Source organism: Capsicum annuum, chromosome 8 (genome assembly GCF_002878395.1).
Source record: "Capsicum annuum cultivar UCD-10X-F1 chromosome 8, UCD10Xv1.1, whole genome shotgun sequence".
Classification (NCBI taxonomy): Eukaryota; Viridiplantae; Streptophyta; class Magnoliopsida; order Solanales; family Solanaceae; genus Capsicum; species Capsicum annuum.
Genome location: NC_061118.1, coordinates 168,513,176 through 168,535,877, shown reverse-complemented (window position 1 = coordinate 168,535,877; position 22,702 = coordinate 168,513,176). Strand labels below are relative to the sequence as shown.

Sequence of the window (22,702 nt, the reverse complement as noted above, 5' to 3'; positions counted from 1 at the left end):
GATGTCATATACAGTGATCTGCATTCTTATAACTAGTTATTCCTCCCTTCACATATGCCTTGTGTCACTCTATGTAGGGAAATTTGGATCACGAACTTCCTCAGAAAAGGAAGACTGATATTTGCTCAATTATGTACACTAGCGGAACTACTGGAGAACCAAAAGGTGTCGTTCTGACTAATGCTGCTTTCATGGGAGAAGTTCTGTCAATGGATCAACTTCTCGTTGAAACAGACAAAGAGGTAATCTTGAGTTATCCCTCCTGTTTGGCTAAATCAGATAACAACTTTCCTTCTGGTTTAGATACTTCCGATCTTATTCTCATTAGTGCAATAAGAGCTTAGTTTGATCTCACTCTTATCAATTTGTGTCAATTTCAGGGAACGGAGGAGGATGTGTACTTTTCGTTCCTTCCACTAGCTCATATATTTGATCAAATAATGGAGACATATTGCATATACAGGGGTGCTTCAATAGGATTTTGGCAAGGCGTAAGATACTAATATTCTTTCTGCAGTGAATTGCTTATAGCCTTTTTTTAAACTATAAACTTGCTGTGCCTTCTAAGCCAATTGATTCAAATAGATGTTTGCATCTGAATAACAGGACATTAGATACTTGATTGAGGATCTTCTGGTATTAAAGCCGACTATATTCTGTGGTGTTCCAAGAGTTTATGACCGGATATACACAGGTTCCTAATCTACTCATTCAGTAGACAAAGTTTAGGCTTCATAGTTGACATCATTAAGTTTTTGGTTTGGGCAATTCAGGTGTGATGGAAAAAATTGAAGCTGGAGGTACATTAAAGAAGCTGCTTTTCCAGTACGCATACAACTAGTATGTCCTCTTATGACCTTTTTATACTTTAGATCAGCATCATTTGCATCTGGTTCCCTTCATTTCCAACACATTTTACAGTAAATTAAGGAATATGGAGAAAGGACTCAGACAAGATGAAGCAGCTCCTCGTTTTGACAGGCTCGTTTTTGACAAGGTTGCTATCTGATTCCCAGCGTTTACCTGATTCATAATATGGTTAACCTTATCTATATACACTTACTCATTCCAGATCAAACTAGCATTTGGTGGACGAGTTCGTCTGATGCTTTCTGGAGCTGCTCCGTTGCCCAAGCATGTTGAAGAGTTTCTAAGGGTTACATGTTGCTGTTCTCTATCACAAGGCTATGGTATTGAATGTCGTGATGTTTCTTCTTCACTGTCTTTACTTCTTTATCACCTATTTTTATGCTTACTTTGACACACTCTTCATTGTTAGGTCTTACTGAAAGTTGTGGAGGATGTCTCACATCCATAGCCAATGTACAATCCATGTTAGGAACTGTTGGTGTTCCAATGACTACAATTGAGGCAAGACTTGAGTCAGTGCCAGAAATGGGATATGATGCTCTTGCAAGCGTGCCACGTGGTGAAATTTGTCTGAGGGGAAAAACCTTGTTTTCAGGGTACCATAAACGAGAAGATCTTACAAAATCTGTACTTGTGGATGGATGGTTTCATACAGGTAAGAAAACAATTAAGCGTTACCACCAGAGAGTAACTTATTTACAGTGCTGTCATGTTCATATGGTGGAACTAAGCACGCTTTGTTTTGACAGGATCTTCTATAGAAGTAGACACTATGGAAAAAGTTAAATATGTATAAAAGTTGCAGTGCAATTATCAATGATTCGATAGTTCACATCGTTATTTTTGAGCTGTTATAACACTGAGCATAAGAACAAAATTTCAGGTGACATTGGTGAGTGGCAGCCAGACGGAGCAATGAAAATCATTGATCGGAAGAAGAATATATTCAAGCTGTCCCAAGGGGAGTATGTTGCTGTAGAAAACATTGAAGGCGTATATTCCAGATGCCCTCTTGTTACATCAGTAAGCCGAAATATTTCCCTTTTCCTTAATACAAATTGGGCATTTTCAACATGGATTATCGTTATGTTTTTTGTAATACCATGTCAGTTTTTGCAATATCCTTGTAACTCGTCATCTGGTCCACAGATCTGGATATATGGAAACAGTTTTGAATCCTTTTTAGTGGCCGTGGCAGTTCCAGAAAGAAAGGCACTTGAAGACTGGGCCTTGAGTAATCAAGAAACCGGAGATTTTCCATCTCTATTCAATAACACAAAGGCAAGGAAGTACATTTTGGATGAACTCAACAGCACTGCTAGGAAACACCAAGTATGTTTAATGTTCTAAATTTCAGCAACTCATTTCATTCTATCCTTCTTTCTTTCCAGTTCTTATTCTGATCTGAAAAATACTTTCCACAGCTTCGAGGCTTTGAAATGTTGCGAGCTGTTCATTTGGAGCCAAATCCTTTTGACATTGAGAGAGATTTAGTTACCCCCACATTCAAACTCAAAAGGCCACAACTGCTCAACTATTACAAGGTATACAATTTTTGCTTTTTAAGCCGAAATTTGTTCATTCACTTATTAAAACGACTACCACCTTATCTGCCTCGCTGCTTATCAGATGAAATCACTTATGTCAAATTGTCTTAATAAATAGGAAAGACAAATAGGAATGTCGCCTTATAAACGAGTAGGGTTTGCCTTTATAGTGTCTTTATAGTTATAGTAGATAAAGTTCGACGTCAAAATATGATTTTGTGAATGAAGTTATCAAAGACCATATGTGAAATTGCCTACTAGATTTAGTTGCTGAGATTTGTATCAAATCACTTGTAGTGTTATATATGTTATGCTTGCAGGACATTGTCGATCAATTGTACAAAGAAGCAAAAGCAAAAACTGCATAGAACTTGGAAGTTCTGATCAATTGGCAAGCTTCAATTTATTGTTTTGGAAGTTCAGTGTATTCATATCAAGTGCACATTACTGTTAATGTAAATCAAGAACTTGATACTCAGAAAGACCAGATATATATATATATGTACTGTCCGGGTTCTTTCCCTTATACTGTGTAGATATGAACTCCATCATATAATTACCAAGTAATGATAATTAAGTATCTTGAATTTAAGTTCAAGAGTCTACCAAATCTGAATGTGCCATTATTCACATAACGAACAAGCAATCCTTTACAAAAGCACCACACATAACTGTGTTGTAGAAGAACTCAAGAAAAACAATCACACTCAAATATCTTCCAAACGAATTGCAATCATGATTTGTCGAATTTGGTTGTTTATATGAAGTGGAGAATCAATGCCCAGACTGGATATACCAAAAGAAGGATGATTCCAATAGTGTTTGAAATGCCATTAGCTTTAGTGAACGAATTTCTGAATCCACCAGATGCTCTAATGTGTTCTTGCAACAGATAGCACCCAATGACTAGGCAAATCAACGTACCAATCCAATCGCCCCTTATGGTGTCAGCAAATAAACTAGGCGCCACCACTATCAGAAGGACCAATGCTGCTGGTGCTTCAAGCCAATCTGCACACACAATTGCCAAAATTAATGATGAACGTGTCATAACCAACTGAACGTCCACTTGAAAAGGCACAATATCATATATTCGACCATAACAAAGATTAAGCCACAATATGCAACAGATAAGGTAAATTCGAACCTGGAAAATGTTTAGGGAAAAAAAGGCGTATTATAACAGCAATCAAAGAGAGCCATTTTCCAAAATCTCCCCTGCAGATTTAGCACACCATCATACATACCAAGTGTTAACAAGGCACAGAGATAAAACCCACTTATGTATACAAAGAAAAGATATAGCTAGTGACAAGAACATAACTAAAGGAAGTTTCAAAGAGAGAAATAAACTAAAAGTTAAAGAAACATATAAGTACCTGAACCAACCAAAGATTAAAGAAGGGAGACTCAAGAAAATGTAAGGAATTAGGAGGGTTGTAAGCATGTTGGTCCTCCAGTTTGTTCGATCCAAGATTAACAAGTAACTGTAAAATACAAGTGAACACCATCCTTAGCTAACTCAACCTCAAAGACTAACTCATAAAAGCGATAATTCAACACCCCACGTAATCAGGCATGGAGCATGGACAACATAACATGAGAATCCAACACTAGAAAACACTCTGGAATAATGAACGAAATGCTACCTAACTATCTCTTAAAAGCTAGCTCATGACGCAAGAATTGCTCGAGAAGACAGGTAAAAAAAAGGAGAAACATAGAAAGAGGGGGATACTAATTACATACATAGCAGCAAAAGAAGCAAGCCATTTGAAAAAAGTAGTGCCAAAACCAAGGCCACCAAGCATAATAGCATGATTAGCTAACTTCTTAGCAGCAACACCAATTTCCTTCAAATCTGAATCAATCAAATCACTTGCTACTGCTGCATCTGTCTTCATTGCCAAATAACTATTCTTCATCCCCATCTTCTCTACAACAACTTGTCCAAGATTTTGTGTAGCAGATCAAATATATTTTTGTGACAATAAATTTATATGTATTCTAAAAACTTTGGACTATGAGAATAATTGATTGCCTAATGGGACATTCCAGCAAGGTCGAGGGAGCCTAGTCAAACTGGAATGAGTGTGACAGTTTTGTTAGTTTATGCAAATTGGGTGCCACGTGGAGCCCAATTAATTGATATCTTATAGGTTACCTATCCAATCATCCAAAAAAAGAAAACAAAAACTTCGACAGTTGTTATTACGTGTTGGCTTAAACTTCATCTCATCTTTAATATTAGATGAACTAATGACCTTTGAATGTTTATATTTTTTTTCACATAATTTTAAATATATAAATTTTGTTTTAAAATTTTATGTTCAAGTGTACGATTTGACTCTTAAAATTCAAATTATATCACGTCGAGAAGAGTGTAAAGCGATACTTATCTATATGTAATGATGATGACTCGTTCGTTATATATTAGAAAAGAAAAAGTACTAAAATGGATATATATATTTGATAATCTAGTTTATTTTTAGGCTTGACCAGCTCATCAGTATATCTTTCTTATTGAATTAAGTTGGGCCCAATTCACCTGCCTTGTCACATAAACTGTACTATTATTTGTTGTAATGGGAAAGGGCAATTGATTTGATGCGTATAAATATTGTTGAACTACATTTGTCCAATTCATGCTAAAAGATAGAAATATTACGTGAAGAATATGTTTTTTTTCGTAGAAAGTGAGTGAATGAAAATCGTATGTACAAATTTCCCACTTAATGCACTGGTAAAAAACTTTATTTCTAGTAGTAATTTTTTAAAAAATGAAATGAAACAAGAAGGAATAAGTAATAGGAAAGAGAGCTTTCTAATTCTAACCCAACAACAGATAAACAAATAGGAAATAGGACATGAGCTTTGCCTTTTTCAAAAATAATGGCTCATTGAACGTAACATGACCGGTCGGCCCAAGTAATTTCAATTAAAGAAAACAAAAAGAGAATATGAGTTGATCCTTTTTAAAAAGTACAAACTTACATAAATCCCAATATTTTTCTCTTATACTCCTTATCCTCACTCTTTGCTAAATTAAAAATAATTTCTTATTTTGTAATTTTTGGATACATAATTAGCATTCGAATACATAATTTTGAAGTTGGAAAACATAATTTTAAACTTAAGAATGTAGCAATTAATTAATCAATTTATGCTCAGATACATAATTAGCATTCGGATACATAATTTTAAAGTTGAGATATATCCATTTCTAAACTATTTGGTTAAGATACATAATACATTAACTAGACCAAAGTAAGATACATAACTAAAATTATGTATCCAAAAATTTATAGATTTGTGAATATATCCAGTTATTTAAAAAAAACAAAACAAATTTAAGTAATTAATATTAAAATTTTATGTAGTTCAGTAAAAATAAATTATGATGTTATGTAACTTTCTCTATCAAAAATAATGGCCCATTTTGAGCCATTAGACATTAAATAAGAAACCAGGTGGTTCAAGTAATTCCAATGAATGGTCATTTAGGCTTATCGCCATTAATTCATCTAAAATTTTCACAAATTCATAACTTAAGTTTCACTTATTACAAAAAAATCTCATCTCTTCAAACATATTATAAAAATTTCATTTTTCTCTAATAATACATATACATAGCTTTCTATATATATGTCGGCCCTGTTATGTATATGCCGGCCCTATTATGTATATGTATGACTTGTTATGTATATGAATCGGCCTTGTTATGTATATGTCGGCTTTGTTATGTACAAAGATTTCTATGTACATGTCGGTCTTGATATGTATATGAATCGGGAGAGAGGGTAAAGAAATTAAGAAGGTGGGAGAGTGTAAATAATTCTAATAAAGTTGAAATTTATGTTATTTTTACTTAATTCATTCCCTTCGCCCTTTCCTTCTTGGGCCATCCTAAATTAAGTTTTTGATTCAATCATGTTTTAATATTTCGTATTTTCTAAAAATAAATCTCACTATAGTTTTTTAAGGCTAAAATATCTTCTTCTTTTTTTTTAAAAAAAATAGTATAATTATTATATAATACGTACTTGAATAAGAAATATATAGAAATTGTATAGAATATCTACACAAACAGTATATTTACTGTATAATTTTGTATAGAATGGGTATCAATATTGTATAATTTTTATAAAGAACGTAGCTAAATAATTATTGTAGCTAAATATTTTATAGGCTGTGTGTAGTATTGTATAAGTATTATATAGATTATGTATATGTATATGATGTGTATAGACACTGTATTATTATTGCATAGATTATGTATATGTATATGATGTGTATAAAAAATGTATCATTATTGATAGAATATGTACATATATAAGATGTGTATAGAAATTTTATCATTATTGTATAAAATATGTATATGTCTAAAATATGTATAGAAATTATATATAATTTTTGTATAAAATGTGTATATAAAAAAGAGAAACAATTTCAACGTTACAAAATTGTATTTGATTGTTAAAAAATTGCAATTAAAAATATTTTTGAAAAAAAAAAGCTACAAAAGAAAAACAGTGAAATAAAATAAAAGAATAGTTTAAAAAAAAAAAAAGCGACAGAGAGGAATAGGAAGCTAGCAAATTGGCTAGAAAGTGAGAAATTCAATTCCATGGCTATTTTCGTAGAATTTTTTTTGAACCGAAGTGTCTTGTTTTGTCCTTTTTCCAAACAAAGATGACAATAGTATGGATTATGCAAAATATTTATTAATTCAATTACATCCAAGATAATTTCTATTTCTTTGTGATATTTTCCACTGGAGAATTCAAATCAACAGCCATGATAAGACACCAAAAGAGAATACCTTTGAAATGAAATCAAGAGCTGAGCAAAATATGAATATCGCCAACGAGAGAAACAAACACTACACCGAAAATATATTTAGCAGCAACTAGCTAATGACGATAGCTTAGTTGTCTCTAAATTATGTTTTTTAGAGTCAATTCTTGGTGACAATTATATTTTAGCATTTTTTAGAAATGCTCCTAAAGTCTATAGAGACATTGGATCCAATGACAATTAACTAAATGTTGATAAAATACTCTTTGTTAAAGTTCATATTTATTACCGCTAAAAGGTTTTATTATTTAAATGTCTTGAAGAGTCAGAAATGTGAGTAAATAAGTAAAAGAGAAAGGAGCTAGAAATACTAGGAGAGAAAATTTGCATTCATCACTAGTTGTTTCCTTGAGGAAGACGTGATTTCTTTAGAAAAGGGAAGTGGATGGTGATAAACTATACTAGTTCTTTTGTCATAAATAATCTGTACAAAGTTTGGTAGAGCTAATTACCTTGCATAATGTAAATGGAGAGGTAAGATAGATGCTATATACACAGGGTTTGGGATTAGCCTAAACCCCCACCACTATGGTCTTTACACTTGGATACTTAACAGAGCATGCAGAAGATGATGATAAATTGTGCTAGTTTCTTGTCAAAAATTGTTGGGCTCAACTATTCCAAAAGACATTCTTACTGATGTGATATTGTCCGCTCAAATGTGCATATTTTTTTTTATCAAAAAATCTCACGTCATTAATTAAGAGATCTTACACCTTATGCGTAACTTTTCAATTAGGTATCAATATGAAATTTTTATTCGCACATCCAACGTAAATAATGTGTACAAAGATAGGGAGACCTAATAACGGTCCTCCACGTTTTCAACCTTTAAGTTAGGGAGACCTAATAACGGTCCTCCACGTTTTCAACCTTTTTAGATGCTATACTCTTAATTAACATATAAAATATTTTTAGGGAAAATGTAAAAAAAGAAAAATAATCTCATATAAAAAAAAGAAGGCAAAATGGTTCGATGGACACTTGTATTATGTCAGTTTTGTAAGTTGAACACTTTTACTTATATGTTTGTCATCTGGACCCTTGAACCCACTAAAAAATAATATTTTAAACACATTTTCTGATGTAGCATCCTATGTGGCTGGGACCATATAGGAGCGTGTATCTTAGTCTACTAGCGCGCGTCAACCATCAAAAAAGGGCCCCCAACGGTAAAAAAAAAGACCTTATAAATGCTTCTTCTTCCTCATTTGCTTCCAACACCATTGTTGGAGCAATTTGAGCTTTTTTCTCCCTTCTTCTCCATTTTTTCTCTCTCTAAGTTCTTGTTCTTTATTTTTTTTTCTGCTGTGTTTGTAATATTGGAGAGTTAATTTTTTATGTAATTTTTTACAACACCATGACAGTTTGAATGTGTTATTTTTGGCTTTACGCGGAACTTAAGATGTCAAGAACACCAACCAATCCCGGAAGAATGTTTTGTGGTTGTCAAAAATATCAAGTTGGTAATGGTTGTGGATTCTTTCGATGGGCTGATGAAAATAAACAATATAAAGGCAGACATCGAAGGCAACGAAGACAACAAGGACTGAAAAGATATAAAAGGCACGGAAGACATGAAAGATCGAGCATTAGTATTGATATCACTGTTATTATTATTGTTGTCATTTGATTTCTATCTGTTGTATTATTTAAGATGGCTTGATCTATGTAGTTGCTATGTGCAATGAAGATGAAATTCAAATTTAATGACAAATACCATTTTGCCAATATTGAAATTTGCAATATATATAAATATATATATATATATATATATATATATATATAATGTCTTAACAAGAGTTGACATCAAAAAGCTTGTCTTAACAACATCTTAAATGAGAAATGCATCAGAAGTCTTACAAAAATTGTCTTAACAACACTTGAGATCAATACAGAAAGAGAGAATTATACTAATATGTTCCTTGAGTGCTTGTTGTGGACTGATTCTTGATGGCTTGAGTGCTTGATGTGGCTTGAGTGGTTGAAGATGATTTTGCCTTTGATCTTTTGTAACTCTGTTCTTGTAGCTGTCTTTGAGTTACTACAGCTCCACCTTAGTCCATTTGGTTTGAAACCCAAGTCAATATTGATTGGAACCGAACTAATAAGTGTTGAACTATGCAATACTCAATCAGTATATTCAGACGGTAAAAATAAAAAAAAAACAGTTATAGATGCACTAATTAATACCATTTAAATGTAAATTACATATAGGAAACTTATCCTCTCTAACGCACTGCCACTTGGTACATATAGCAACCCAAAATCAGTTTCTTTTGTCTTGATCTTTTATGGTAAAATTTCAGAAATAGCAACTATAGAGCCTTAATTATAACTTTTATAGCAACAGTTTCAAAATTACAAAAAATAGCAAGTTGTATTATGTATTTAAATAAAATGTTGCCATATAAATACATATACAAATAAAGAATTCATTCCTAATAGAACTCTAATCAGTTAGAGTTTAAAATGGAAGAAATTGTTCCTTAATTCAAGCAACATTTAATTACTCAGATTTCTTTACCTTGTATGACTCTTTTTTTTTTACCACAAACGTAAATTTAAATCAAAAAACGGTAATTCAAATCACCAACTGATCAATTAGTCAAATTCAAATTCAAAAAACATTTTCCATAATCAGCAACTCAAATCAAATTGAAAAAACATAGTGCATCCAATACTATTGATGGTTGCCTAAAATTTTGGTGAAGATAGTGCAAATACAACGTTCCAATTACAGGTATCGATAATCAAATTTGATTGTGTTTGTGAATTTTATAAAATATAATTGCAAAAAAGTCTGAAAAGTTTATAACTCATTTGTAACATTCATCTATTTCAAAAGTTGAGATCGTATTTTGAAATTTATCAGTTCTAAGATGAAATGTTGACTGTGATTTTTTTTTCAAAATTTAAAGTTATCCTTGTCGTTCTGTATTTATAAAACTAAATCACAATTGTTATACATTAATTTAAGAAGAGGATACATAGTATTCGAATAAAAGATTTATTTTTGTTGGAATTCGTTTTCCAGTTTTGTGTATACGACTGATTTATTGTATGTAGTACGCATTTGATAATCGAAGTTATATTTACAGATTTGTAGTGTTTCGGACATTGAAAATGGAAAGTATACTTGTTCTCGTTAAACACTTTAGTAGATGGACATATGAACAACAATATGAAGATTACATCAGTGATGCGATATTATATTGTTGAGCATAAATGCTTTGTATAACCAACTCTACGCACTACTGGCTTCACACATTGATGTAGATGTGACCTGCAAAAGCATTCGAATTGAATATGAATTAACAGATATATATATGTTTTCAGCTATCTGTATTTATAATATATATATATATATATATATATATATATATATATATATATATATATATGCAATCTATTTATGTGCTCACTGATAATTTCATATGTTTCCAACTATATGTATTTATATTATGCATATGCAGTTTTTTTGCTGGTAGTTACATATGGCTCCAGCTATATGTATATATATTATACATATGCAGTATGTCTATGTGTTCACTAGCAGTTACATATGTTTCCAACTGTATGTATTTATAATATACATATGCAGTATTTTATGTGTATAAAACATGCATTCTTATGTGTATTTTTTTCATATGCAGGCCATATATTCCATTGGCATATAGTGTACTAGATTCTGAAAATGGCATATCTTTCAAAATTACACACTACTGGTATTTTTTCGTTAGTAAAAAATACATATGTTTTATGCATAAAACTACGTCTGCATGTAATAACAAGAAACCATGTGCATTTTTGAAAAAATATATTTACATTAGACATAAATACAAATGCAAAATGGAATGCACATATGTATTAATCATAAATATGTATTGTTCAAAACCTCAATTGCAAATCTGTGAAAGTACATATGTTTGTATGTGTATTAGCTATACAAAAACATATGGACATCTTGTAATAAATACATATGTATTATTGATGGATATATATGCATAATTAGAAAATACATATGCATTATTTGTAAATATATAAAAACTTACTTATTGATATATGCATTGCAAACAAAAACATATCTAGAAGAGTATGAATACATATGCATATCAGGAAAATTATATTTTCAGACTTGTAAAAAATATGTATGTGTTATTAAAAATACATATGTACACTGAAATGAACATGTGTATTATTCATAAATACATATGACTCATAAATCTATATGGCATTCTGCTTGAGTCCACAATAACTATGCATTGTTCAAAAATATATGTGCAATTTTGTAAAAATACATAAATACATATACAAAACTGGATAGAACAAAAGTTCATAAGGACATATTACTAACATTTACATAAACTAACCATGAAAATATTGAAGTTTAAAAGATTAAACTTCAAAAATCTTAATATAACAATAAATAAACATTAATATATCATCTTTGAACATTAAAGTAACATATGAAACTTAAGAAATATTCAACATATTGTTTATCCACCTAATGTTAACTGTTGTAAACTTCAACAAAATAAAAATACACATCAAAGATCATGCACTTCAGTGTCTTTTGTTATCCCAATTTTTTGAGGAGGCCTCATTGGTGCTTTATCATCACTTTGTGCCTTCGCTTCTTCTTTCCTCGAACCATAATCCCACAAAAGTAAAGCATATCTTATGCGAATAAGATCTGGGTCAAAACCAACAGATGGAACACCTTCACCAAAAGTAAGGCACTCAACATATGTTAGCATATATAAGCCACAATTCCTGCAAATACATATATCAATAAGTAAGAACCTGTTATAAAATTAAGATGTTTACGAAAATACATCTTAAAGTTACATTACATCTTAAAGTTACATCACTGGTCCATATCTTAGTTATCAAACATCAAAATACAAACATATTATATTTACAGAATACATATGATACTTATATTACAACATATACATATGTATTTTATGAATACATGAATGGTCCAAATTTAAGTAACCAGAATAAAATACAACTGAACATCAGATACAAGCCTTATCAGTGACAAATACTAATGTCTTACACATAACTTAAATACAAATACATATAAAAAAATATACAAAATACATAACATATACAATTCTATCAGTAACAAACCTTTGTACAAAATACATATCTTACATATAACAGTTATAAAATAAAGACAATTAGGGACTACAATTTCATATCTTAACAACACATTAGGGACTACAATTTTATATCTTAACAAAACTGAAAAATAACTACACACCTAATAAATTGTATATATAAAATACATATATGAACATGTTGTTCAGAAACTATAAAATTTTACAAATAGCATTATACCTCCTCCACTTTCTTTTCTTCGAATTCAAAATCAGATGAAACAGGACTTGCAATTTTACTAGATTCACCTTTTTCATCCAACTTCATCTTTTCATCGATTTTTGAATTTTTGTGGATTTTGGGGATGAAGATTTTCTCAAATCTTTTCGTTTCATTTTTTTCACAAAGTTTTTCGGATTGTTACGGTGCTTCAATCTCACATCTTCACTGCTAATACCTCCCTTAGGCTGAATATTAGTAGAAAACAAGTTAAAATCTTCATCTTGTGTTAACCCAAGACTAAACGATGGTAGTTCATCGGAAATCAAATTCATCAGTTGAATACCTTTAATGGAACTACTAAGATTTGCATGTTGTGCCATTATAGCAGAACTCCGAAAAATTTCAACACGCACACACAAAAAAATCTAATAAACGAAATAAAGAAGAATAAAAAAATTCGACAATAAAATACATAAAAGAATTTATATGGAAAATATAACTTGCATTAACTTTAAAATAAACTTACCTTAATTGAAGGATGCAATGTTTATCAATATCTTGAGAGATAAAAATAATTTTTTTTAAAAAAATTAAAGATTGTAGGGAATTGAATTTGGTAAAGTAGCGTGAAAAAGGGATGGGTAAAAAGAGGAGTTCAATACACGCACTTTCGTATAACAAAGGTAAAATATTGCTATGTTTTGTTATTAGTTGTAATTTTGAGAAATTATTTCTATTAATTGTAATTAATGTCTTAGGGTTGCTAGTTTATGTAATTTTTCCATATTTTATATGTAAGATTTGCACCACCTCTCAAAGTTGTACTAGTCTTCCTATTTTGGGCACCAACACCACTAGTAGACTATTGTGTTGTAAATTGTGTAACATTATCACCAACTGCTGAAGTGGTAGTGGGAATCACAGCAGCTGCAAGCCTTATATCAGTTGTTGAGGCACTTACAGGTTTCACACCACCAACTGATGCAGCATTTGCAGGTCTTTCTGCAGCTCTTGGTGCACTCTTAGCATTTGCAGTCCTTCCTATACCTCTTGGTGCACTGTGAGCATTTGCAGGCCTGCAGCTGCAGCACTAGTGCTAGCTTACACATTTGGTTGACTGTCACAGCTATTACTGAAATCTTTTTTCTACAAAAAAAATATGTAAAGATAAAAAACACATTCAAAAAAGTAAAATTCATCAATAAGAAAAGATTTACCTTATCAAAGTTGGACATCCTTTCTTGTTGTGTCCAATACACTTGTACACAAAATATGCCATTTTTCTTTCCTTTCTTGTAGCCTTTTCAAACCTCTTCTTATCAGGTTCATCCTTAGTTTTCTTTCTATTTTTACCTGGACTTCCTGGCATGGAAGTAATCTCAAGTGGCTCAATTGGTGGTCTTGTTCTTCTTGGCCACATCTTAATATTTGTCATTGGTTGAATATACATATCATATGCTTTCAGGTATGTTTCCCTTTGATACCAGTGATCAATAAATGACTCCATATTTCATCCCTTGTAATACATTGCAACAATTGCATGTGCACAAGGAATTTCCTTTAGTTACCATGACCTACAACTATATTGGTTCCTCTTCACATTAACAACATCTGTATAAGGTGGATCATCAATCTCAAAGCCCATATCACCATTAAACCTCACCTCACACTTGACTGCATATTCACCATTCTCTGCAAGAACTTTCATAGCCATTGGTGATACATCACTGATCCATTTTTCAGAAAATTCTCTCGTTTGATTCATTCTTTCCATGACTTTGCATCTTATTCTCCACTATAGTGATAATTGTTTTTAACCTAGCAGCTAAAATTCAACTATTGAAAGTCTCACACATGTTGTTCTCAACCACATTACACCTGCTATGTTCCTTAAAAAGGCCCTACACCATGCCTCTTTGTTGTAATTAAGTAAATCTTCCATAATTCCAATACCCAACTCACTCATATCATTAAGTTTATTTTGCAAATACGCTTTAACGAGGGTCATTGCACCCTGTCAGAATTTTTTTCTCCCTTCCTCACCACTCCAAACCTGTTTTCAATTAGCCTATATATGTCTAGCACACCATCTATGCTTAACATTTGGCAGTAGATTAGTAAGTACCAAATGAAGACCCTATCAAAACATGTAAAACAGCAGTTAAACATTAATGACATCACTGCAGCAAACTTAAAAATAAATAACTGAAAAATATGAAACTTCATACCTTCTACATATCATACATTGTCAAGCCTTCACCCCCCATTTTCTTCAAGTTTCAAACCACGGCTGATACACCTAAGAAATCAAGACCAGGTGTCCTTGGTTTCTTTATCAATCACAACCCATGCTACAGGGTACATTTGATTATTTTCATCTTTGAAAATGCAAGACAACAAGATACCTTTACATACACACTTGAGAAAGGCACCATCTAAATTACTTATTGTTCTGCAACCCTCTTTTCATCCACTTTTTAAGGCCACAAGACAAATGTAAATGTTTATAAACACCTCTTTTTCTGGAATTACATTCTTGGATGTCCTAATAGATACAGTAGTACCAGGAATGGTGGTCTTCAATTGTTTAACATAGTCATACAACCTAGCAAACCTTCAACAAAATCACCAAAATGTTCATTCATTATTCTGATTTTTGCCTTTGTACAGGTTGTTTTACTAACATACAAACCATAGTCCTTTCTTAATATTGCTTGAATCTGATGCAATTTTATTGATGGATCACTTATAATTCTATCCTTGTAATGCTTACTAATCCACAAAGGGTTACACATCTTATTTCTTGTCCTTTTAGAATACTTGTGTACAGGAAAGTAAGTTTTCACACTAAAATTTTCTGTGTTATCAACACTTTCAAGAATAACCCAAGGACAACCCTTATGCTTACACTTTATCCTTACCCTTTCCTTCTCATTAGGTTTCAACTTAAGGTTCACACCCTTTTTAATAGAGTAACTCTACAGTGTTTCTCTAAACTCAACAGCATTCAAAAAAATCATATACAACTGAAAACATACCTTCTTTGCAGTTTTATCAAAGTAGATCTTGCTAGATGAAGTTCTAGGTAGTAGATCTACCACGTCATCATCATCAACAAGATCTCCTCCCTCTTCATCACTAATGTCATTACCCAGATTTGAACTATCAAAATAAGGGTCATCCCCACCCAATTTACCTTATATCTAACCCCTTTGTTCTTACAAATATCCTCAAAACCAGCATCTATACCTAGATGGTTTCTCATCTAGATTCACTCTATCATCCTTTTCTTTTGCTTGTTTTTCAATGTTAGACTTCCTAGCTTGAAGCAACTCTTCATCAAAATCACTCAGCTCTTCAATATTTTCATCAACATCATAAAGTGAATCACCATCAGAATCAATGATATCAAAATCTAATTCAGAATCAGATGTTTGAAGATGGTATGTGGAGAAAACATTAACTTGACCTTCACCTAAGTTTTCACAAGAAACTTTATCTTTTCCTTTGTCTACCCTAGGAGGCTGATTTTCATTTATATATTCATATTCATTTATATCCAATGGATGAGATGAAGACACATAAGCCCTATCAGTTTTTAGAGGGGCTGCCACATCACCATTACTAAAGTAGTAATAATGATAGAGTGGCTGCCACATCATCATTAACGACTATAGGTTCACTAATTTGGTGAACAACATATACATCAAACAAATCTTCATGTTTTAAACTACTGATAAGTCTTAAAACATCAACATTATTTTCTAACCTGTAATAATAGACCTTTTTGTTTACTCTACACCAAAAGGTTTCAATTTTTTCCACATCAAAATTTGCTGCTAAGTTATAAAACAACATAACATGAAGCTCATCAACTTCTACTCTAATTTTATCAGGAATACGAACTCCATTTGCATACCTTAGATCAGGGTCTGACAAAAAGAACCCCCCCCCCCCCCCATATGTGAATTGAAGTGTTATAATTATGTCCATTTATTTAGAAAATCTGTACAATGACAAGATAATATATATACATTAGTCAATTATCCACAAAGCCCTAATTTTTAAAGAAAAAATAAAGGAATAAAAAAATCAATTATGATTATATGAAAAAAATCCTAAAATGTAATTGAAATAACAAAATATGTCATTGAATGCACAAAACTGTTATACACACGTTTAATAGGAGCATTAAACAACAAAAAAATCAAAAGCCCCAAAATTTTTGGACCCAATTCTGAATTTACCCAAAAAAAAACCTTAAAATGTAATCCAAATAACAAAACCTGCCATTGAAGGTACAAAATGGTAATATATACGTATAATAGGAGCATTAGACAACAAATAAATCAAAAGCCCCAAAATTTTCAGACTCAATTATCATTTTACGAAAAAACCCTAAATTCTACTCAAAATTCTAATATGTGCCATTGAAGGCATATCACCACTACAAATACTACCTACAACAATACTACATACGAAACAGAGCAAAATCACCCAAAAGATTGAAGGAAAAAGCTCATAATCACGAAAACCCTAAAATCACTAAAAACCTTCAAAATAAACTACCAAACACTACAATTACACCAAAATATTAAATACTTACACAGATTGCTACAACCATCAACAACAATCGGGTTAGATTAAGTTAAAATCGGGTTAATTTCGAATTTGGGATGATAGAGACGAAGGGCGAAGAAGAAGGATCTCAAACGACCTAAAATTTCGGTCCAACTTTACTATTTATACTCTAGACACGTCATTTCATACGTGGAAATTATTTAAAAAAATTTAATGACGTGTTCGCGATTGTGCAACGCGTACAGCTGAGTAGACTGACAAAGGGTTTAAAATATTGTTTTTTAGTGGGTTCAAGGGTCCAGATGACAAACATGTAAGTAGAAGTATCCAAATTACAAAACCGACATAGTACAAGTGTCCATTGAACCATTTTACAGAAAAGAAAGGATATTAAGTTGTACAAAACATATAGGAGTATGGGACTCTTTACGTATCATACATAATTATTCATTTGCACACACAGTAACACAGAAAAGTGGTTGCAAAAAGATAGAGAGAGAAATACTGCAAATGAAATTAAACGTTAGCTAACATATAAGCAAGAAGAAAGGAATATAATTATTTTTATTTTTGGGGCACGCATAGCAAATATACATCACTATTACATCCACTAATTTCATCATTAATTATTACTATAAATTAATACAACAATGTTCAGAGAGTACTTTGCTTGCAGACCACGAGTCCATGAGCTTATTAACTTATATAATTATTTGACCTTAGCTAAATCAATATTAATTCATATCGCTTTTTCTTTTTTCCAAAGTTTTGAACATTACTGATGATGCAAACAAGAATTTACTTGACTCCACGGTAAATGTATCGTAACGCAGGAAAAACTCCACCAACAACAACCTGCATACATATGTACATACTCCCAAAGTTCAAATCATCATAGTCATCAATCAAACTTTTAAATGTTTGTTAGTGGTCGATATATATAAGTTGAACTCAAAAAAGTAAAAGAAGATTAACCTGTCTAACAGCACAACCAAATCTTTCGCTGGACATTGTTTGTTATTCTCAATTGGATCATCAGTCTCTCTTGCATTTGACCAATAAACATATCGTAATAATTTTTCCCCTTCAGTACCCATAAATCTCTCTGGAATAAAACTTTCAGGTTTTTCAAAAATCTTAGGATCTTTTGTAGCAAGTGGTTGATATCCACATATCATTTCACCTTTCTTGATCAAGAATCTTGAATCATGGCTTTGGACCATGATATCTTCTTTGGCCTTACCGTACTGGAACGGAATTGGGGGTTCAATTCTCAATGCTTCATACACTGTTGATTTAATCAAACTCATCTTGCTGATTGCTGATAGAGTGATGGACCCACCTTCTTCTTTGATGATCGTCCTGATTTCATTTGCTAGCCGAGTGTGTAAGTTCTTCCCTCCACTTGCGACCCACTTAATCAGTGACGGAAACAGAACTTTCATCCCACCATAAGCATTGAACCCTGCAATTTTGATGTGGTAATATTATAAACATACATATCAATTCATTCCAGTTTAAACATGCTCAGTCATGATCTATTCGTTAATTTGACCACACGTCAAAACGGATGGACTGGTCAAAATGCAACTTAAAATCAAAACTTGATTAAAGATCCAGCAAACAAAATGGAAATTAAAAAGTATGTGAATTAAAAGACTTTCAGCGAATATTTTAAACAAAAATAGTACTATTATTTTATTTTTTTTCTCAAAAATCAAAAGAAATAAGAAATCTTAACATTTTTAGCTAGGTTTCAAAAATATTTGAATCCACCTGGTCGCAACTGTTTAGTGACGGTCGCTCATGCATAATAGTGTATAACTAATGTATAATAAGTATATAATGTCTAGACTACAATCATACTACCTATTTTTTATACAAAATAGTGTCATCTTTTATTGTAGACTTTAACTGTTGGGCATTTTAATGTACCACAAAAAGAGTTACGAGGGAGGTCATGTTGTCCGGATTGAGTTATGACTCGATATTTTATCCCAATAATTTATGTCATGTTTATTAAATTGACATACCTGCAAAAAAGACTAAGTTGTGGCAAGCTTCATCTCTTTTGATCCCACTCTTCTCTGCTTCATTCAGTATACTTCCAGCATGCTCGTTGAAAGCATCGTAAAGCTTCTGGTATTTCGATTTCACTAGAAAAAACGGCCATGGGAAAGTATGCAACATTAAATCTTCCAGAAAATTGGGAAGAAATTTTAGTCCAAGAGAAACCAATGGAGCCAGTTGAGGCAACAACCATAAATCAAAATATTTTGGTCCATTGGAGCCAAGATTTGTGTCATGGGGACTTGTTTTGTCACACAACAAACGAAAAACAAAATCAAATGACATAGCATCGCTAATGTCGTTGAAATGGGCTTTCCCATTTTTCACCATTTCAATTTCCAGATTTTGAAACATGGCAGAAACAGATGTTTTAAATAAAGGAATAAATTGACTATGTAATTTTGAGATTAAGGATAAATAGAACGCTTTAAGTGTAGCATGTTTGTTCTCTGATGGATCAAGAAAAGCACAAGGACGATATCCACCGAAGAAATCGGTTGGTGGCATGAAGGTGCCATCAAGAACGTTCTTCTTTTCGACTTTTGAGTTGTCGAAAAGAAGAGGAAAACTAACAGCGTCAAGAAGAACGATGACTTTGGGATCTTTAGCTATGAATGGACCTGGTGGCATGTTCGTTCTGAATACAGTTGAATTATATTTTTGCGATTTAGTACGGAAGAATTCGTCGGTTCCGAGGTTGTAGTAATAGTCATATCTATCTTTAATGTCTCCAAAGAATGGATAACCAAAGTCACCTGGGATTTCTCGAACTGGAAGATTGGAACTAGAAGACTTATTGTCCGAAGAGTTGGAGGAAAGTGAAGACATTTTTTTGTTGTTATTCTTCTTCTGGTTATGTAAATTGTAATGTGTGAATTGGATTTTGGATAAATAATCCAACAAAACTTTGGTACTTAAAGTAAAGTTGGGTATGGTAATGTGTGTTGAATTTGACCACGTACATACTCGAAAAAAAAAAAAAACCCATTACATTTATTGACTTTACTCCCAGTCAAATCAAAAAGGGAAAAAATTTGCAAAAAATACCTATAATTTAGACTAAATTTGCCACCCTAAACTTTGTGACCCCTAAACTCTTTTTTATCGTATTTAACTGACATATATTTGCCGCTTATCAAATATTTTTCTCTTACGCACTCAATGTTCGTGAAATACACGCAGTAGTTCAAGTGTCAAATATATGTCAGTTAAATATGGTAAAAAATTATCTATGACCCCCGCAAAATTCAGGATGCGTAACTGCAAATTTCGCTAAAATATAGATATTTTTTGCACCTTTTTCCCAGTAAAAAACGTTGGTTTAATTTGTGGTTTAATTTGATTTTTCTTCTCGCTTCCAACTAAATTCTTTCCAGACAAAATTTTTGACATTCTTTTTTTTTTTTTGGTTATGCAGTAAAACAAAAAAGAATAACTCAAAACTTTTCTTTTAACAAAAACTAATGGTATATGCAGGATTTTGAGGAAGTAACAGTATTCAACTATTTTTATGACTTGATGATCAAGTCTTGATCCATACATTATGTGGGGTTTCGAAGAGTATATCCATCCAGTGGCGGAGCAATCTTATATTATTTTTATATGGTTAAAAATATTCTTTTATGTATATATAGTATATGTTGAACCCCCTTCGATTAGTTTGTATATTTATTTATGAGCCCCTTCAATAAAAATTCTGACTCCGCCATTATCTCCGTCACTGAATCTAAAATATTTATAAACATTCAGTTTTGGGACTTTGAATCGTATATGCTAACATGAGTAGTTTTCTTACCTAAAATTGGAGTCTATCATATCATAATCCATTCTGAGGAGTTCGAAGCCTAAATGACAAGTTTTTTCATTTGAAATTCTAAAAAGCCATAGCAAATGAAATAAATATAAAAAATGGACAAGGTAAATACAGATGTTTACCTTATCCATTAAAAGTTATCGTCGTTTGGTTACATGATAAAGTGTAAGGTAAAATTGTGATTTTACCTTATAAGATAAATGGAGTCACTTACCTTGCCTTATCTATTGACGGAAGATTGACTAAAAAAATTGGTGGAGGTTGGAAATTTAATGATACCGATGTCTTTCTTTCATCTTATTTTTTCACTTTTCTATTTTGAATGTTCAACAATACTTGTTTAATTTATGAAATTAACGATAATTTATTCATTATATATACTTATTTTATCCTTGATATTAAATACAATAACTCACTCATTGCATTTTTAAAGTAAAAAATTTATTATATTCAAATAGTGATATTTAAAAATCACTCATCTATTTATTGTTTTTTAAGGCATATGTCAAGTAAAAAATGAACATTTATTTATAGATGGATGGTGTATTTAGAAAAAAATTTATTTCAATTGTAGTGCAAGGTAGAAAGACTGCTTTATCTTACAAGGTAAAATTTATCCCGTACCTTATTAATTTTCTTTTATAAATCACATATTTCATTCATTTCTTATTCACATTATTTGTTTGTTTACCCGTTTCACTCTCTTCATTCACATTACTTGGTTGTTTGTTCTTATTCTTGTTCAAAGTCTATTTCATAAAAAATTTTACACTTTAAAATATATTTTAATCACCTTTATATAATTATTTCAATGCCTAACAAACAAGTATGAAGCATTAATACTATTAATCATCTTTTTAGCTTACTAATTTGCCAAAAGTTGTTGCTATCATACCAACTTGTTAAGCCTAAACCTAAGTTAAGTCATTATTATCTATCTAATTTTGTAGGAATTTGCTGTTTGCACAACAAAGATATTAAATTTGGTCATGCATATGTAAACAACTTACCTTATAGGTTCTGGACTCCCTTTAGTTGCATGCATGCGTAAATTTATTAATTCATCAAATTATTACTTGACATAAACGTTCATGAAACATATATCTAAACTATTTTAATTTTCTTTCTGTATAGATATGAAATATCAACAGTTTGTCCATCCAAGACCATCACAATATGACGTATATGCCATTCAACATAAGCATCGATTCGAGACTATTTGGAGAGGCACATTAAAGGGAGAAAAGTCATATTTGGTAGTATGGTAAGAAAAGAATAAGGTTCAACAAATATTATGAGCTATGAACTTTGACAAATTTTTTTCTTGAATTGAAGCAAATGAAAAAAACTTACACTCACACTCTTTATATAGTACCGTGAATTTTGAAGCTGCTACAAGGCAAACATGGGATCCTACCTTACAAGGTGAACATGAGATCCTACCTTACAAGGTAAGAGTCCATACACGACTTACAATTAGCCAATAAAACGAAATTTATTTCCTCCCTTGTCAGCGGCAAGTTCCATCTTGCAGGCACTCCTTCCTTAGGAAAATTTATTCTCCACTTTTTTAACCAAAGAATAAGGTAAGTGACTTCATTGACCTTGTAAGGTAAAATCACAATTTTTTCTT

At 31.7% G+C, this 22,702-nt stretch overlaps 3 protein-coding genes across 4 annotated transcripts in view; 1 reads left to right on the top strand and 2 right to left on the bottom strand.

Annotated features, from left to right (window-relative positions):
* The window catches only part of LOC107840373 (probable CoA ligase CCL6), a 7,514-nt gene extending 4,499 nt beyond the window's left edge, over positions 1–3,015 (top strand). Inside the window, exons 5-15 of the mRNA XM_047395651.1 lie at positions 78–242; positions 381–491; positions 607–694; positions 774–840; positions 922–997; positions 1,073–1,190; positions 1,280–1,525; positions 1,754–1,893; positions 2,020–2,202; positions 2,295–2,414; positions 2,738–3,015. Of these exons, the coding sequence (XP_047251607.1) occupies positions 78–242; positions 381–491; positions 607–694; positions 774–840; positions 922–997; positions 1,073–1,190; positions 1,280–1,525; positions 1,754–1,893; positions 2,020–2,202; positions 2,295–2,414; positions 2,738–2,785 (1,362 nt within the window). The 3' untranslated portion in view covers positions 2,786–3,015. The remainder of the gene's footprint in view (positions 1–77; positions 243–380; positions 492–606; positions 695–773; positions 841–921; positions 998–1,072; positions 1,191–1,279; positions 1,526–1,753; positions 1,894–2,019; positions 2,203–2,294; positions 2,415–2,737) is intronic.
* Positions 2,890–4,496, bottom strand: LOC107840374 (cold-regulated 413 plasma membrane protein 2). Of its 2 annotated transcripts, XM_016684213.2 has the most exons (4): positions 4,167–4,496; positions 3,797–3,904; positions 3,565–3,635; positions 2,890–3,428 (listed from the first exon to the last, which is right to left on the bottom strand). In XM_016684213.2, the coding sequence occupies exons 1-4, from the start codon at positions 4,346–4,348 to the stop codon at positions 3,175–3,177; spliced, it is 615 nt and encodes a 204-aa protein (XP_016539699.1). In that variant the 5' UTR covers positions 4,349–4,496; the 3' UTR covers positions 2,890–3,174. The 2 variants fall into 2 exon arrangements, with proteins under 2 accessions (XP_016539699.1, XP_016539700.1); XM_016684214.2 differs by lacking the exon at positions 3,797–3,904 and having other exon boundaries at positions 4,167–4,460.
* A 13,225-nt stretch (positions 4,497–17,721) lies between these two features.
* On the bottom strand, positions 17,722–20,169 carry LOC107840370 (allene oxide synthase 3). Its single transcript, XM_016684206.2, has 3 exons — positions 19,220–20,169; positions 18,162–18,651; positions 17,722–18,041 (listed from the first exon to the last, which is right to left on the bottom strand). Exons 1-3 carry the CDS (start codon positions 20,082–20,084, stop codon positions 17,921–17,923), a joined length of 1,476 nt encoding a protein of 491 aa, XP_016539692.1. The 5' UTR covers positions 20,085–20,169; the 3' UTR covers positions 17,722–17,920.
* Positions 20,170–22,702: the final 2,533 nt, after the last annotated feature.

Coding starts and splice junctions, on each gene's coding strand:
- LOC107840374 (XM_016684213.2), bottom strand. CDS start 4,348: ATGGGGATGAAGAATAGTTATTTGGCAATGAAGACAGATGCAGCAGTA. Junction 3,905..4,166: donor CTTGCTTCTTTTGCTGCTAT/GTATGTAATTAG, acceptor TGTATTTTACAG/TTACTTGTTAATCTTGGATC. Junction 3,429..3,564: donor TTTCCCTAAACATTTTCCAG/GTTCGAATTTAC, acceptor TTGTGTGTGCAG/ATTGGCTTGAAGCACCAGCA.
- LOC107840370 (XM_016684206.2), bottom strand. CDS start 20,084: ATGTCTTCACTTTCCTCCAACTCTTCGGACAATAAGTCTTCTAGTTCC. Junction 18,652..19,219: donor CAACTTAGTCTTTTTTGCAG/GTATGTCAATTT, acceptor TCAAAATTGCAG/GGTTCAATGCTTATGGTGGG. Junction 18,042..18,161: donor TTGGTTGTGCTGTTAGACAG/GTTAATCTTCTT, acceptor ATATGTATGCAG/GTTGTTGTTGGTGGAGTTTT.